Here is a 17,530-nt window from a genome sequence, read left to right on the forward strand (position 1 = left end):
CCAGAGCACTGAGGTCAGGAGGCTCGAGCCTCCTGCCTCACACACGCACAACAGAAGGGAGGACAGTGGCTCTTCCCACTCAAATGTCCTCAACCTTTCTGAGCTCTTTTGGCCAACTGCCACACAGCTGAGCCTGCTGGAGAGGGGCCTGACATTTGTTCCACAAGACACACACACAGACATAGACAGACGGTGCTTGGCCTTAAATCGGCCACAAGAGGGCGCCATTAGCAACCTCTCAAAACACCTCACCGTTTCTGGCCTCGAATGGCAGGCCAACTGGACGGATGGGCAGCGGAAAAGAAGAGAGCAGCACTGGATACAAATGTTGGGCACCACAACGCCAACAGGCTTAAATGAAAAACAATAAAGCAACTTTGAATTCAGAATTAGACACAGAGTGGGGAGAGGAAGAGATACTCGAACTAGAAAAGCGTATAAGAAACAAAACAAAAAGTACCGTTTCTTGACAGATGAGAGGGTATAGCCAACTTCCATACAGCTTCCTGTGTGACAGAGAGGGAGAGGCATTACAAATTGAACATGAGCTTAATATTTGTTTTTTTCTTCTTTTTAATTATGGGATCACTTTACATATATATAATATATTGCATGAACCTTCTATTATCTATTGTCTATTAATAATGAATGTGGACTTTATTGCACATAGAGTGAATGAATGTTGACCAAAACATCTTAATGGTTGCCATTTGCATGACCCTACTGGCATTGTTATTCCTAAACAGAGGCCCAAGCACTTACCTTTTTGTTGGCACTTGATTGAGGATTACCCCCTCATCATATTTATTGTTATTTATTCCAAAGCATCTATGATCCAAAGGATAATAAATGATATTGCATGACCTCTCTTTTTCTATTAATAATGAATGTTGATTTTATTGCATGCAGAGTGAATTAATGAAGATAATGGCACTTAATAACTATTACTTTATTTGCATAGTCTATACTCTTAATTCTTAGACATAGTCTTTAAACACTTACCTCCTTTGGCACTTGCCATCATATGTATTTTATATTTATTAAAAAAAAAAAAAAAAAAAAAAAAATTCTATTTGTCTTGGTCAATCTCTAGGCTATTAGCTTGCTCCTGTTTTGGAAGATGGGTCGTCCGTCCGATCATAAGAAAAGGTATTCATCTTCCATGCCTCCTTCAGCCACCTGAGCCAGCGCACCTGAGATCCACACAGATAACAAATAACCCTGATCCAATCCTTCACCTAACCCTAACCCTTGCCACCAATACAAGACAAGGGAACCCACAATGGACCTCTATTCTCGGTTCTTAAATTTGTTAAAAACAGGGTGAACAACACAATATACAAAATTGATCAAGAATTCAAACCACAAACCAATAACTGCATTTACATGATCTCTTGTGCAAAATGCGGTATCCAATATGTCGGCGAGACTAGAAATTCAATCACAAAGAGGATGTGGCAACACACTTACAACATTAAACACAGAAAACGAACGGATACTCCAATAGTACAACACTTTATTAGACATGGGATACAGTCACTTCGAGTAGCAGGATTACAGAGTCACATATATTGGACAGACAAACAGAGGAAAACTTTGGAAAGACAATGGATTTATAAACTTAATACACGAGAACCAAATGGTCTCAATATTAAATATTAGTAAATAGTTACATAATAGGTTTAATGATCAGAGTAGAAATGACCAGCAGGATGGCAAATACAAGCTAAATTTAGGCCTTCACTCAAAACCACTGGGGTACGTCTGCTTTAGCCCTAACCGCAGACATAACAATTTTTTTTGCCTAAACCTAACCATTTATCTACTTTTTGCCTAACCCTAACCGTCATTATACTCTTTATTTAATCCCTAACCCCCCACCCATTCCATCACCCTAACCCTAACCGTCTTTGTATTTCTTGCCCTAACCCTAAACATTAATTTTTTTTAAACAGTATAATTAGGCAAATAAGACACCAAAATTTAGGTGGAACATAAATAGTTAATGAAAGTTAACAAAAGCAAATAATGCCAGCAAACAAAGTGGCACGGAATATAAGGGGTTAACACAAGGAAAATTTAAACAGTAAAAGGCAAATTAAGAATCACTAAAAAGTACAAGTACAGGGAATACAAGGGATTAATTGAAAATAAAACCTCAAGAGGCAAAGTAAAATCAAGTGGGAACAAACTTTTTTAAACAGCGTCAGGGGGCGGGCTATAAAAGGGGCACAGAACAGCCCAAGCTCTCATTTCTGCTCTGACCACCGCCCAGTGCAGATGGAAGCACAACAGCTCAACACTGCCTGAATATTGTGCCCAGCCTGAAGAAGACCTTGTTGGGGTCGAAACGTCGTTTTTGGGCACATTATAATTTCATATCACATTTTATTTAGTACTTTTATATAAAAACATTTTTTTTACAACACACATTTAAAAGAACTAAATATTATTGAAAAACAGAACTAAAAACAGTTGGAGTTCATTTTTTTATTTAGTAAAACACAAGTTGTGGCTTTATTTGGATTGTTTACACATGATTTACATTTGTTAAAAAAAACAACGGAGATTTATTTATTTGAAAACATAATTACCAATTCATTTATTTTTTATCAAATATATAACAAAGCAGAAAATATTGCGAATGAGCCACAACTGGACCGAGGTCCGCTATGGGCGGCGGGGACGTGGTCCAGAAGTGACCTTTGAGAACCCACGGTGGGGGGGCAGGAGGGGAGCAGGGGCCTGGGGGATGGACTGTGCAGCTCCGGGGCCCTGGAAAAAACAGGGACCCCGTTCTCACCCTCCTCCTAACCCTTTCCATATGTACCTCTATTACTCTTGCAGAGTGACTCAAGTATCAGGGAACATGAGTGACATGCGTCGGCCCGTGCATTGCCGCTGGCTCTCCACACCAAACTGCCTAGTCCACGGACGAAAGCGGGGAGAGTCATCTGTGTCTATTTCAATACTCCTAACCCTAACCATGGTGTCCCCATGCCTAAACCTCTAAGCTAACCAAACCTAGAGAGCCAACTCCAGAACCAACTCCGACCTGGTCTCTCTCCTACCCCAACAACCTCAGTTCATAATTTCACCTAAAGAGTTGATCAAACCTAGTCACCATTACAACCCAACCCATAGCTCCTTCTAAACTCAACCAATACAGGAACTAGTCTGAAACATCTAAGAGCATGTGTACATTTAATTTTTATCTGTGCCTTTCCATATGTACCTCTATTACTCTTGCAAAGTGACTCAAGTATCAGGGAACATGAGTGACATGCGTCGGCCCGTGCATTGCCGCTGGCTCTCCACACCAAACTGCCTAGTCCACGGACGAAAGCGGGGAGAGTCATCTGTGTCTATTTCAATACTCCTAACTCTCTGCAGAACACAGCTGTCCGTGTTGTGTCTGAAGTCTGACACTCTGACCTTCAGTGTGGGGGCCCCACAGGGGACTGTACTGGCCCCCTTCCTCTTCACCCTCTACACGTCAGGCTTCAGACACAACACAGACAGCTGTGTTCTGCAGAAGTTCTCTGATGACTCTGCAATTGTCGGACTGATCACCGATGATGACAATGCAGAGTACAGAGGACTCACTCAGAACTTTGTGGACTGGTGCCAGCAGAATCACCTCCTGACCAATGCAGGGAAAACGAAGGAGATGGTGGTGGATTTCCGCAGACAAAAGTCTGCTGTCATCCCACCAATGCACATCCAGGAAAGGGACATTGAAACATTGGTCTCTTACAAGTACCTGGGTGTGCATCTGAACAATAAACTGGACTGGACTCATAACACGGATGCACTGTACAGGAAGGGTCAGAGCAGACTCTACCTGTTGAGGAGACTGCGGTCTTTTGGAGTGAGGGGGCCACTCCTGAAGACCTAGAATGACTCTGTGGTGGCATCAGCCATCCTGTACGGTGTGGTCTGCTGGAGCAGTAGCATCATGGTGAGGGACAGGAAGAGACTGGACAGGATCATCAACAAGTCCAACTCTGTCCTGGGCTGCACTCTGGACACGGTGCAGGAGGTGGGTGAGAGAAGGGTCCTGGCTAAACTGACATCCATCATGGACCAGGTCTCTCACCCACTGGAGGACTCACTGTCTGCTCTGGAGAACAGCTTCAGTAGCAGACTGATCCACCCTCGCTGTGTGAAAGAGAGATATCGTAGATCTTTCCTACCTGCTGCTGTCAGACTGTAAAATGAGAACTGTTGACCACGTCCCACTACAGTCACTCACCTACTGCATCAGTGATTTTTATAGCAACCTGCTCTGCACCATATTTGTGCAAAATCTGTGAATAATCATTTATATTTTTAACGGTACAAATCCTATACTCATTACTGTGCAATAACGCTACAATGACCTCATACTCACTCCAACTGTACTGTACTGCTTTGTACTGTGCCAACACAAACTGTTCTGTAGCTGTACTCTCGCTTATCTGTACTGCTGTTGTGAGAAGTAATTTCCCCACTGCGGGACTATTGAAGGTTTTCTTATTCTTCTTAATAATAATAATAATACAATACAATATAATCAATATACACTTGAACCCTCCACTGAATTGCTCCTTCTGAGACACAGAAAGATGTTACAAGTGAAGTACTATTCTTTGAACCGTGGTAGCTAAATAATGAAGTTACACTGCAGCTACCCCTGTGACATTCAGCCTCTGCGCCGCTAGAGGCGCTCCTGGGACTTTTGGTGTGGGTCTGTGTTGAAGTTTAATTTCCTGTCTAATTAGTTGACCCACCTGTTTTTGGTTTGTTTTTAAGGCATGTCCTTGTGTTCCTACACCGTTGGTGTGTACGCGGTTGTAGCTGGATGCTACACCAAGTTACGTTTAAAGAGAGGAGAGTAAGGAGTGGAGTTCCTGTGTTTTGATTTGATGTCCTGTCACCACGTAAGGTTTGAGTGTCTTGTGTTTTATGTTTCATGTTTAGGATTTTCCCTGTGTTACGGAGCGTGTTTTCTTTAGCTTGTTGGACAGTGCAGTGTTTTTGATTTTAGTTGTCCTGTGTTATGTATTGTGTACATGTGTAGGGTTCTGCCCGTAGTGTACGGAGCATTAGTATTGATAGTGAGTTTAGGTTGTTAAATGTTTACCTTCATTGCAGTGACTTTTAGTTTTTCCCTTTTGTGTTGAACTGAGTCCTGCTGTGCAGAGAGTTTATGTTGTATTGAAATAAACCCTTTTATGTTAACTGTAAAGACACTGTGTTGGGTCGTGCATTTGGGGTTTTCCCTCTCCTGTGTTCCCTGCAACCTGGTCTGCCGATTGCGGCCAGGTGTCTGTAGGTTCCCTGTCGGTTCGGAACCGACGGGGCGAGTTCGTAACAGCCCCTTCTGTCACTCAGAGGCATGGGCCCTGACGAGACAGCCTGTAGTGTATGTTCTAGGATCCCGGATGGACACGGCCCGTGCTTTGTGAATACAAGATCAGGGAATGGTTGTGGCCTTAAGACAGCCACAGTAAGTGGCTCTGTCACTCTAATGCTGAATTATTTTAGTTTATTCATAGGTGTTTGGCCAAGAGGTATATGCTCCCTGTAGGTCAGCATCTGACCATCATTCTGAGGCCTTCTTTATGTTGTGTGCCAACAGAGGGGATCTGGTTTTTCACCATCCCCCTATGGGCCACACGTTCAGTCAGGCACAATAAGTCAAGAGCCAGAAGATCACGTGTCGAAGACAGTACTCCACATTTATTTTTTGGATATAATCATGGCTATATGTTACATCTGACAACAGGTAGCAACTACAGAATAATGAATGTTCCTGTCAGTTCCAATGCATGTCTTTCTCTTTTACTGCTTTTTGGTCGAGTAACATTTTTGCATTCACTCTTCAGAGTTGCTAAATGTCAAACACTGAAACACATGCACATCATTCACCTTGATAGAGCCAAGTAAGACAGTATGACCAGAATCATGTCACACACTAGATTACTGTACAGCTATGCACCAACAGCTTCTAGATATAAAGGAGGAGCACTGTATATACACACAAACCTCTGTACATTTGGTTTTCACAAAAATTCACACAAGAACCAAGATAAACTGAATCTAATGTAGCTTTCCTTTTTTCTGTGGCCACCATAAGGCTGCACACACTTGGAATAGAAAAAAATTTTTGAGATCAATAAAATTGTTTCTGTACAATTAGCTGCAACACACCGTTTAGCTTATTGCCCATTACCCTGTGTTCTCGAACGGCCAGCTGCTGAAAACCTATTCTTACCAGTGACACTCTACATGGGCTTTTTATCAACATTTAAAACAGAAGAGAATATTTTTTTAAAAATAAACTTTACTTTTCAACATACTTGTATATACATTCTCAGGACATGAGGAAACTCTAGGTGACAAAGAAAAAAGAGGCAGAGGTCAAATCAGAGCAAACTACCCTGATACAGCAACACAATGTCATGAATAGAAAAATAATAGCCCATATTTAAATATATGGTTAGCAGAAACACCTGCTGCTACAGCATAATCTTTTCTTGCTTTCCAATTTGAATTTTAAATTTAAAGAGTTTTGACAATGTAAAAATGGTTTTACCATATACACTAATAAAAGCAACGTAGATTGTCTGACTGCAGCATTGAGACTTAGAACAAACACCTGTCTACAGGTATAGCTGCTATGTGATCAGTGGTTCAGAGAAACTAAATGTCAGATGTGTTGTATGGTGTGTTGACAGACAAAGGTTGTGTAAAAGTGCTTGGTTTTCACTCTCAGTACAGCACAGTATTGGGGTTGTGTGAAAGGGAATAAACCCAAATATGTTTAATTCAAAAATGTTTACTGGCATTAAGTAAATCTGCTGAGGATCATCTCTGGTGGACTTCCCATTATGTAGCTACCATTAAGACAAACCTTCCAACAACAAACAAACAAACAACAAATGAAAGAGAAAACATGATAAGTTTTAACAGTGTGCGCAGCAGAAGGTGGAGCAATGTCCAGGTTTTCTTTTTGTCTGTGTGTGGAGGTGGGAGTTAAATGACCTGGCAGCAGCTGGCCGGAGCTGAGGTACAGAGCAGGCCGTCCCTGGAGTCCCCACCCCGCTGGATGTTGACAGAGATGGTTTTCTCACACAGAGGTAGTTGAAGCACGCCGTTTTTCAACGTGCTCAGGCTGCTGTGAGAATCTCTGGCCCCCGGCCCAGGGTAAAGTTTGGGGGGGGGGTGCGATGTGGTTTTGCGGTGGTTATAGTTCCGAGGCAGGGTGGTGGTGGGAAGAGTGATGGTGTCCAGGCTCCTATTGGAGCCAATGCACATTCTCCAGCTGGACCTTTCCTGGACCTTTTTCGCACTCCTTTCAGAAAGCTTGCAGGGGTCAATAAAGAACTTGCTGCCTCTTTGTCCAGCTTCTCGTACCCCCTGGCCCGCACGGATGTCCTGCAGCTGGGAGCTAAGGCAGAGACTCATGAGCTTTAGACTTTCCACCAGCTCTGTGCTGCAGCCTACTGTGCGGGATGGCCTAGACTGAGAGCTCATGGAGTTGTTACAACAGCTGGAGGGGCTGTCTTGTCCCTTATCACCACCTCCTCCCCCACTTCCCCCATTGTCCCTGCCCCCTCCACCTTCATTCCCTCCACCACCTGGAGGACTCCCCTTGTCTGGGCCAGAGGTGCCTCCCTCTCCAGGGGGCTTCCCTTGGCCTGAGCTGCTGCCTCCTCCATTGCCCCCTGAACTACCAGGTGGGCCCTCACTGCTGTCCCTTCTGTTCCAGCCATAAGTAAAGCCAGAGTCTTTGTCCAGACGTCTACGATGACTTTCTGAATCGTCGTCACTCGTCTCTGAGCTGGAACACGACGAGCCCCTTCCCTGGCTCTTTCGCCGATGGTAACGCTTTTGTGTGGATCCCGGGGACGAGGTGGAGCCAGCCCCAGAGCTCAGGCTGGTGGTGTTCCCTACCATTTTCATTTTGAGACGGCTGAGTTTAGGGGGCAGGCCTTCATCCATGTCAAAGTCATCATCTGACTCCCCCGCTTCCTCAAAGATCTGGTTAAGGACTGGGGCACTCTTCCTGGAAGTGAGGCGGTTGGTGATGGAAGGAGGCTTATGGCGTAGGATCACCTGGGTTGGGAGAGGAGAGGGGTCCTGCTCTTCTTCCTCCTCTTCATCCTCCTCCACCCTGAGAGGGACATTACATTGTTTTATTATGATCCTTAAAGAGCCACAACCAGTGACTTTAAAAAGAAATATAGATTTTTATCTAATAATCAATCAAAATGTTATGTTCAGCTTTGTCTGTCTTCTAAATATTTAACATCCATCAGGAACAGCCAGTAACACGACATCAGACCTGAACAAACAGGTGTGCTGCTTGGCAGCTGTTGAGTACAATGTGCTGATGGCCCCAGAGCCGGAACCAAAGTCAGAGGCTAAGGAAGCAGCACAGGCTCCCTGGAATGAGATCAGATGTAAACAGTGAGCACAGCTTCAGGAATGCAGACATCCTCCAGTGGGTGATAGTACAGATGTTTGTACCTGATCTGGTGGCCCTGTTAAGTCTGTCACCATCTCTTCTCGTCTGCTCAGCTCCATTCCACCTTTGGAGCGGTGTCCGTTGAGAAGGTTCTCAGCACTGCGGGCCGGAGACTGAGGGCCTCCAGCATGAGAGATGGAGGAAGCTGCCAAGCTGTCTTCCAAATCCTGATGCATGTCCACTCTAGAGGGCCATGACTGCCTGAGGAGAGACACAGAGAAGTCAAATAAGTCTAGTCACAAACCAGTGGTTAGCTGTAACCCCACCTTCTGTCAGATATGAAGATGCAAAAAAACCCCAGGAAGAAGAGACAGTAAGAAATAAAACACCCAACGTTTGAAAAGTACCACACATGGTAATAATGGTTTATTAATACAATAAATGAATTACAATGAATCAGCCCTCTGCTGTTGCTGAATCAGGTCAAAGCAGGAGTTAGATTATATGTTATTAAGGTTTGTAACTAAATATCATATACATGAAGACAATGCAAATGCTTATAGACAAAGGAATCGGCCAATTCTTTTGTAAGAATAAAAATAAATAAAATAGTAAAAAACATATGTATGTATGCTACTTGCATGTGCTATTTAATAAATGTACTGCACTGATAACAGTTAATATTATGTTATGCTGAGTCAGGAGCCTCCTGACAGCCTAGAAACTGTGCTTCAGTTATAGTGCGTGCAGTCAGGCTCCTGTAATAGTCTGCCGGAAGGTAGCAGGCGTTATAGTCTGTGTGCTGGGTGACTGTGGTCCTTAATGATGCTGCTTGCCTTTCGCAGGCACAGGTCTGTAAAAGATGTCCTCAATAGAGGGGGAGACTGCTTCCTGTGATGGTCTGTGCTGTCCACTCTCTGTAGTGTTTTCCGTGTCAGCAGGCTCTCAATCGTGGCCCTGTAGAAGTTGTTGAGGATGCTGATGTTAATGCCGAACCTCCTCAGTTCTCAGCTATTGGCCAGCTTTCCTGACCATGGTGTCTGTAAATGTATGTAAAGTCCTCTGTGATGTAGAGGCCGAGCAACTTAAAGCTGCTCTGTCCCAGCGTTGCCAATGTGGATCGTGGTGTATCTGACCCTCTGCTGTCTCTTGAAGTTCACTATTATCTCTTTGGTTTTTCTGACATTTAGGGAGAGGCTGTTGTCCTGACACCAGCTGGTCAGCGTTCTCCCCTCATCCCTGTAGACAGTTTCATCATTTTCCGTGGTGAGGCCCAGGGTGGTTGTGTCGTCAGCAAACTTAATGATAGAGTTTGAGCTGTGCCTGGCTGTACAGTCATGGGTGAACAGGGGCGAGCTAAGGACACCTGGTGTCCTGGTGTTGAAGTTCAGTATGGAAGAGATGTGAGAGCCGATTTTCACTGCCTGTGGCCTGTTGGTCAAGAAATCGACTATACATCTACAGATGGAATTTTCTAATCCCAGATTACTAAGATTCAAGATAAGCTTAGTAATAGTGTTAAATGCATATTTGTAATCAATGTGCAGCATTCTCACATGTGACATATCTTGTCCAGGTGGTTGAGAGCTGTGTGCGCTGCTAGAGCAATGGCGTCTTCTGTGGACCTCATAATGCATGAAGCCTGATCGTTTACTGTGAACGTAATTCTCCACTGTGATGTATTTAATAAATGAAGCAAGATCCTCCACTGATGACGGTAGCGTCTTTATTTTCCTGTGTCATATGAAAGCTTTTAGCCACCAGTATACATAAGCCTGAACAAAATCATAATTGGTAAAAAAACAACAGTTTAACAGTCTGTCCTTTGGCTCAGTAATTAGAGCCCTGGGTTCAAATCCCACCTTGGTCATGTGTTGGTAAAGCGTCCGGTACTACCACCACATCAAGTTTGAGCTACTCTACTCTTACTATAGAACATAATAGTTAAAGGTGATATACTGTCTAACAGTATACAAATAAAACCTTCTCTGCTCAGCAATGTTAATTCAAAAAATATCCTGAATTTAAGTTGTGTAAGTTCACGGCATAGATTGTCTAAATCTCTAGCTAGGGCAGAGAGAGTTAGAAAACCAGCAGGACAGTAGCTGTCGAGGACCAGGAATGAACGCCCCTGGTCTAAATGGTTAAGAGAGAGCTGCCTCATTTTAAAGCCAAGTCAGGTAAAGCACTGCAGGATTTATTGCTTTGGGGCAGAAGGAGAACGGTGTAAAAGGTCTTAGGTGAACACTCCCTCAGCCATATGTATGTATGTAACTGGTGCAGGCTGGTGGATGAGGGTCTGCTATTGGTCTTCTGGTCAGTTTAAATGTAATGAATAAAAGTAGGAAACACAATTTTTAAATAATTGTATTTTTTATTGACATTAGGCTCCTTAAAGCAAAACACCCACTTAGTGTGTGGGCGTCAAATGTCGTGCTGAAGGATACATGGTGACAGAGGCGGAGATCAAACTGGGTACTTTCTGGGCCAACACATTAATCAATCTGGTCTGCACAGTTCATTAATAACTATGCTACTTTAATTCCTTTCTCAATCATACAGAGCATAGGCAGTGTTCCAGCAGAAGCCTACTACTTATTCTAATATTCCACATTGCATGATTCTGTTTGTACGGTGCAAGAGCCACTAATTTGTTAATCTACGAAAGATATGTGGTTGCTTGTGTGGCTGCAGCAGGCACTTCTTTTTCTCATAGTTAGGCTGTAACAGATAATCTACATAATCTATTTTCTAGGCTTTCCATCTTTAGGAGAACTGGTCAAACACGCTTCATATACCTTACCAAGGAAATAAGAAACATGTAAACAAAAGAATTTAACAGTAAACATTACTTCCTTTGTTCTGTCTATGTTGAGCCCAGTCTGCAATGGCCTTTGGGGGTCTAAATCAGTCTTAAGAGATGGTTATGGTGATAAGCATTGACATTTATTAGTCATAAAAGGGTGACACTAAAATAAGAGCTGCAATGGTAACGTTTTCATGCTTCTTGAGTGAAGTTTGCACTTTTCGGTACCTGAAGTGCGCCTTGATGTTGCTGGGGCTAGACGACCGGGTCTGGACTTCCTTCTCCTGCTTTTCCCTCAAAATCCTCTCTGCTATTAAGTAGTATGTGGCTGTGATGTGGTTGTATTTATTGGTCTCCAGGGCTCTGAAACACAACCACATTAGTGACATGTATAAAGGTTATGCATATTGTACAAATCACAAGAAAAAGTACATGACATGTTTTAATCTCAATCTTTGTGATTACTCAACAAATACAACAGTGGATGAAAAATACCAAAACTTCAAAAATCTTAATCAATATTCATCTTACTTGTCCTACACATATATTTAGGGTATCTGTCATACATGTTAACAGAATAAAACATGAAAACAACAAAGTTTGGTATTTCTGCTAAACAAAATTTTATTTTATCAATACAAAAAATACTACATTTGACTACATAAAATTTGATAATTTTTGGGAAAAAATATGAATGTACAAGATCCAAGAAAATCCAAGAATAGATAGAAAGCAACATGACCTAGGTCAGGCACACAACTAGGTTCTACCCTAGTTGTGTGCCTGACGTGGGCCCTAAGTGAAGTTCATTTCCTGCAATAAATTTCATATAATTTGCCCTTCACGTACACCCTCGTTACGTTGCCCCACCCCGCTTGCCTACATGCCTCATGACACCGCCGGCCTCACAGCCTGTCCTCCTGCCCCTGAAGCCTCCATCCACCAGGTCCCGGTACTCTAAACAAAGAACAAGTGGATGGAGGGGTGCAAGAGGGTTCCACTACAGCAGTGGACTCCAACCTTTTTTGTGCCCACGGACCAGTTGAATCTCAAAATATTTTCGGACTGGTGGTAAATAAAGATAACACCCACACATCACAAACAGCTCAAAACTCATAAGTGTAGTTAAGCATCCACAAGAAAAAAAAATCTAATAGATTGTGATTGAAGATGAGCTTTGGGTTTTAATGTAGCTTTGAAAATTGGTACTCCTATCTACCCACCATGTGATGTTGCAGAGGTGTGTCAACCAACACAGAAACTAGACCATTCTCTGAAGCTCAAGGAAGTGACTCTAACCAGAGCTGTGTGTATGATGGATCTAAACCTTTATGCAGCTTATTTCTATTCAGGTGGTAACAAAGGGATTCATCACTTCTGGCATCACTTTACTGCTGGTTGGCTAGGTGCTGTCCTGCAAACGTGTGGGCTTCATGGATAATTGGGGCAGTTGTTGGGAAACCTTGGGTAATAAAAAAATGGCGTCCATCCCACAGTGGACAGAACCTCTCTACTTTCTAGCAACACGGCCAAGTTAGATTCCATACGCCGTAAAAGCTCAGAGTGGAGCGAAGGACACAGAGTCACAGTCTACACCCACTCTTAATTATCGCATAGAGACGTGCGTCTACTCCCCGACCCTAACATAAAAATAAAAGAGGAGTGACCTAATAATACTTAAAAGAATCAATAAACAACAATTAATAATCAACAAAAACAAGTTAATTAAACATACTTTATGTTTTTAACAATTTAAATATCAGCTCTCTCTAGTCTAAAAACCTGTTATTAAATGACTTCATAAGTGACCATCACATAGATCTGCTCTGTCTCAATGAAACCTGGCTGCAGCAGGATGAATGTTAGTTTGAATAAGTCGACTCTATCGACTCTACTATCATGTTCCTAGAAGTACAGGTCAAGGAGTAGCAGCAATTTCTAACTTAGTTATTAACTACTCCTAGACCTAAACATAGTGAGTGTGTGTGTGTGTGTGTGTGTGTGTGTGTGTGTGTGTGTGTGTGTGTGTGTGTGTGTGTGTGTGTGTGTGTGTCTGTGTGTGTGTGTGTGTGTGTATTGGGACATTAACAAGATGCGATTTAACTGCAGACTTTAATTTGAGGGTATTTACATCCAAATCAGGCGAACGGTGTAGGAATTCTAACAGTTTGCATGTGCCTCCCTGACTGTACAGAAATTACTGTATCTAGCGTAGAGCCTGTGGCCCTGCTTTAGTGTGATCTGGTGCCATGTCCTACTGAACAACCAAACCAGCATCTCTATAAGGCTTGTCCAGCAGAGGAAGCATGAATTTCTCTAGAAAAAAAACATGAACAAATGGCTCCCAAATCATCACTGAACGTAGACATTTCACACTGGACCTCAAGCAGCTTTGATTCTGTGCCTCCCCACTCTTCCTCCAGGCTCTAGGACCATGACTTTGAAATAAGGTGCAAAATGTTTTTTTTTCTGAAGAGAGCAACATTCAAGTTCTTTTTGTTTTTGTCACACAGTTTAACACAAGAAATGTGATATTTCCTGGATATGTCTATGTGTGGTGACTCCAGTCACAGTCCATTCCTTCGCTTTACAATTCTCTCTGGCTGCAATGTCAGCCCCGTGGCTTGTTGTGCCTTCCACTCAACTTTCGATTATTATGCTTGGATACTGTGTCTGTGAACAGATGCTTTAACAATAGCTTCTGTGTCCTCCCCTCATCGTGGAGGGGGACAACGTCGTCAGTCAACTGTGAGACTGTCAGTCTCCTCTGTGACAGTGAACTAAAGAGACAGATATTTTGAAACAAAGTAGCTGATTAGAGGCTGGGGTTTTTATTAGCTGGAAGCATACACATCAAAGTTAAATAAAATAACTGGTTAAAGTATGTCAGTGTGTGTAATGAATCAGTGTTATACGTGATTTACTTTTACTGATAATCATAGAAATAATTTAGATTAGAATATTGTGAAAATCTTAATGAAATGCAGCTTACCAGGACCTGTTTGTAACATCAGAAACTAGAGAGTCAAAACTTACTCCACTATGGCTTCTCGGTCGGCAATGTCTCCCATCACCATGCGCTGGATGATGTTATTGTGTTCTTCCTCAGACAGGTTCTTGTGAGAAACCAGGGGAGTGTTGTATTTGGTGGCTGGAGATGGGTCTACCCCCTGCAGCCAGGCATGGCTCTCAATTTCCTCCAGGGAAGCTCGCTGCTTGGGGTCCCTCTGAAGCATACGGTCTATCAGACTATAGCAATAAGGAAAATGAAGGGAAGAAAGAAAGAAAGAAAATTACAAGAGCACATATCTTAAATTGGACTGAATTTAAAAATCACTTAGATCATATTAATTATGACATTAAGGCATTATCTCACTATAACTAACTTTCAGTAATCAATGCAAAAATGTCATTACTTTAATAGATAATTTTGAACAATAATTAAAAAAATAAATAATAAAATAAAATTTGAAATACTAGTCTTTTCCTATTGCATTCAAAAAACAATTTTAGAACAGTCAGTGTGAATAAATAAATTTTGTATATATCCAGACGTGGGTATCCAGTTGAATGTCTCTGGAGAACTTCCCCTTTGTCATGGGCAGGCAAGGTGTAGAACCCAAAGCGCGAGGCAGGTGACAGTCTAAGGTTTATTGAAAACAGACTCGTCAATCAGGCAAAGGTCGGTACACAGGCTGCCAGCGTTAAACGGTACAGGCAGGGATGAGGCAAACAACAGACAGGATCAGGCAGTGGTTAGAGAGCACAGCAAACAGACTCCAAGGTGGCAAGGCAGGGCAGAGTCAAAAAAACAAGAACAAGATCTGATTCACAGGCTAGACTTACGGGGCATGCATGCGGGAGAGCTGACAAACAGGTAATAGGATTAAATACAGAGACTGACTACAGATTAAGTCAATTAAATAAAATTTTATTTATATAGCGCTAAATCACAAAAAGGTTATCTCAAGCCACTTTACAAGGTAAGGTTTAAGACCTCACACAACTACACCCAACAAATTCCACATACAGCAAGTCTTTAATTACAATTTGACAGCAAAAGTGGAGAGGAAAAACTCTTTAACGAGGACGAAACCTCCAGCAGAACCAGGCTGGATGCGGGAAAGCAACAAGCAACAAGAAGCACAACTACTGGAGAGAGAAAGAGAAAAGGTTAGTTAAACATGGAACAGTGATGGGAGATTATTAGATAGAAGGTAACAGAGGAGCTCTGTATAAATTAAGTCCCCATCCCAGCGGTCTGTGTCTATTGCAGCTTAACTAAGAGATGGTTTCTGTGACTAACAATCATTGCCAGTGACCTGAACCATCTCTAACTCTAAGTGTTATGAAAAAGTAAGGTTTTAAGCTTGGTCTTAAAGGTGGAGAGTGAGTCAGCTTCTACAGGGAGCTGGTTCCACAGCAGAGCTTGATAGCTAAAAGATTAGCAACAGCTGGAGAGATCACAAGACTGAGTGTAAAGCTAAGAACAACGCAAGCAGGAAATAAACCGGAAGTTATCTAAATAAAACAGGAAACTAGTGTTTGGGGACCTCATCTGTATAGTCTGTTATCAACAGAATTATTATTAAGGTCCCACATGCTCAGACAAAGGAAATACTGCGGCCTGCATGTAAAGTCCTCATCCTGATAGTAGTGAGTGAGAACAAAGAGATTTCAAATCTCAGCGCAAAAACCAGGCGCCAGGCTGGGGACCCATACCTGGCTCCCCCGCTGACACCCAACTCCCGCTGACACAAGCGACAAACGGCGGAGAAACTTGGACGTCAGCCGGAAGAACTTGGACGTCAGCCATCCTGATTGGACCAAACAATAGGACGGGCGTGACCAAAAACACGGTTATAAAAGTCGCCGTGACCGAAGACTCGTCCCTTGTTCTCTTAGATCTCGTCCTCCCTTGTTCTTTCCCTTGTTCTCTTCACACACCTGTGTGGAGAAAAGCTAATGGCTATCGGCATTCGAGCGGCTACAGGCAGGGAGCGATGGGTCTAGCTTTTAGCCTTTTTCTGCAATCACCTACACCCGGGGCGGGACTGCTGATAGCTCCAAGCCTTCGAGCGGCTACAGGCAAGGAGCGGTGGGTCTAGCTCGCTGTAGTAAGTACGTACTTGATATTTGTGATATCTAAATATGTTAGTTGGGTCTGTTTAAAATCTAGTAACCCACATGTGAGACAAGCTAATAGCTAGTTTTGCTAACGGCTATAGCCAGTCAACCGAGCCTTTGTCCCTTTTTAAATGTCCTATTCTGAGTTGTTGCAATCACACACCTGTGTGGGGAACAGCTAATAGCTATGGCCCTTGGATCGGCGACAGGCAGGAAGCCGTGGATCGAGCTTTTGTCCTGTTGACACGTGCTGCCGCTCCTATTTGTGTGTTGCATTAACATGCCGTTAGGCCTTTGCACCTTAGAGCTACAGCTGGTCGATCACTACAATAAGAAACTGCAGATGAACGCGGTTATGTTTGTTATTACCCCGTCCTGTGTCACAGCCTAAATCAACTTGTGATTTGGGGTTATGTTATTGTTCTATCAAATTCTAACATGATTAGTTGGAATGGTAACTGTGTTGTGTTGCAATCTTATTTGCTAATTAGTCACATCTCTACAATATTTGCTGCTTATCTGGTCAGTTACCTATAGCTTGTGTACCATAGCCATTATATTTGTAGGACCAATACAATTTACAATAAATGTAACGTTGTCTTTTCTATACTGTAGGGGGGCACATCCCAGTTACCCACATGCCAGGAGGTTTAAACAGAGAAATCACTGCAGACTGTTGGTAAACAGACATCTGCTGCCCAGCTCAGGAGTGAAGGTATGTACGTTTGTATGCACAAACAGTAAGATAGGCAATAGAAGATTATAATTTTAATTGGTATATACTGTTTAGATTTTATATTTGAATTGTAACAACTGTTTATCTGTTGTTTTAGCACAGGCAGTCCTGTCCTCTTGTTTGATTTATTTTTTTGTCTTATATTGTTACATTAGAGAAGGTTTTGACCTACATAATACTAAACATTTCACTAATCTACAATTCTGATTGCAGTACCTTTGTTTTGATGAGGTGATGGTGAGGACAGCCACAGCTTCCATCTGGTAGAGGACTGCTTCCGCTCAGTCTTCCAAATAGTGATAAGAACAAGGATCACCACATCTCCCTGGTCATCTGTCTACAACTATACCTGTCCTGCTGCAGAAACAAATCTCCAACATAACCAAGTGTACCCCCTACCCAGGAC

At 42.7% G+C, this 17,530-nt stretch overlaps 1 protein-coding gene across 1 annotated transcript in view; it reads right to left on the minus strand.

Moving 5' to 3' along the window:
• Nucleotides 1–5,704: 5,704 nt before the first annotated feature.
• snrka (SNF related kinase a) overlaps nt 5,705–17,530 on the minus strand; it is a 29,855-nt gene continuing 18,029 nt past the window's right edge. The window contains exons 4-8 of the mRNA XM_029128580.2: nt 14,298–14,510; nt 11,490–11,624; nt 8,518–8,716; nt 8,333–8,433; nt 5,705–8,161 (exon numbers count right to left, since the gene is read on the minus strand). Coding sequence (XP_028984413.1) covers nt 7,021–8,161; nt 8,333–8,433; nt 8,518–8,716; nt 11,490–11,624; nt 14,298–14,510 — 1,789 coding nt within the window. The 3' untranslated portion in view covers nt 5,705–7,020. The remainder of the gene's footprint in view (nt 8,162–8,332; nt 8,434–8,517; nt 8,717–11,489; nt 11,625–14,297; nt 14,511–17,530) is intronic.

This window comes from Betta splendens, chromosome 16 (genome assembly GCF_900634795.4).
Source record: "Betta splendens chromosome 16, fBetSpl5.4, whole genome shotgun sequence".
NCBI lineage: Eukaryota > Metazoa > Chordata > Actinopteri > Anabantiformes > Osphronemidae > Betta > Betta splendens.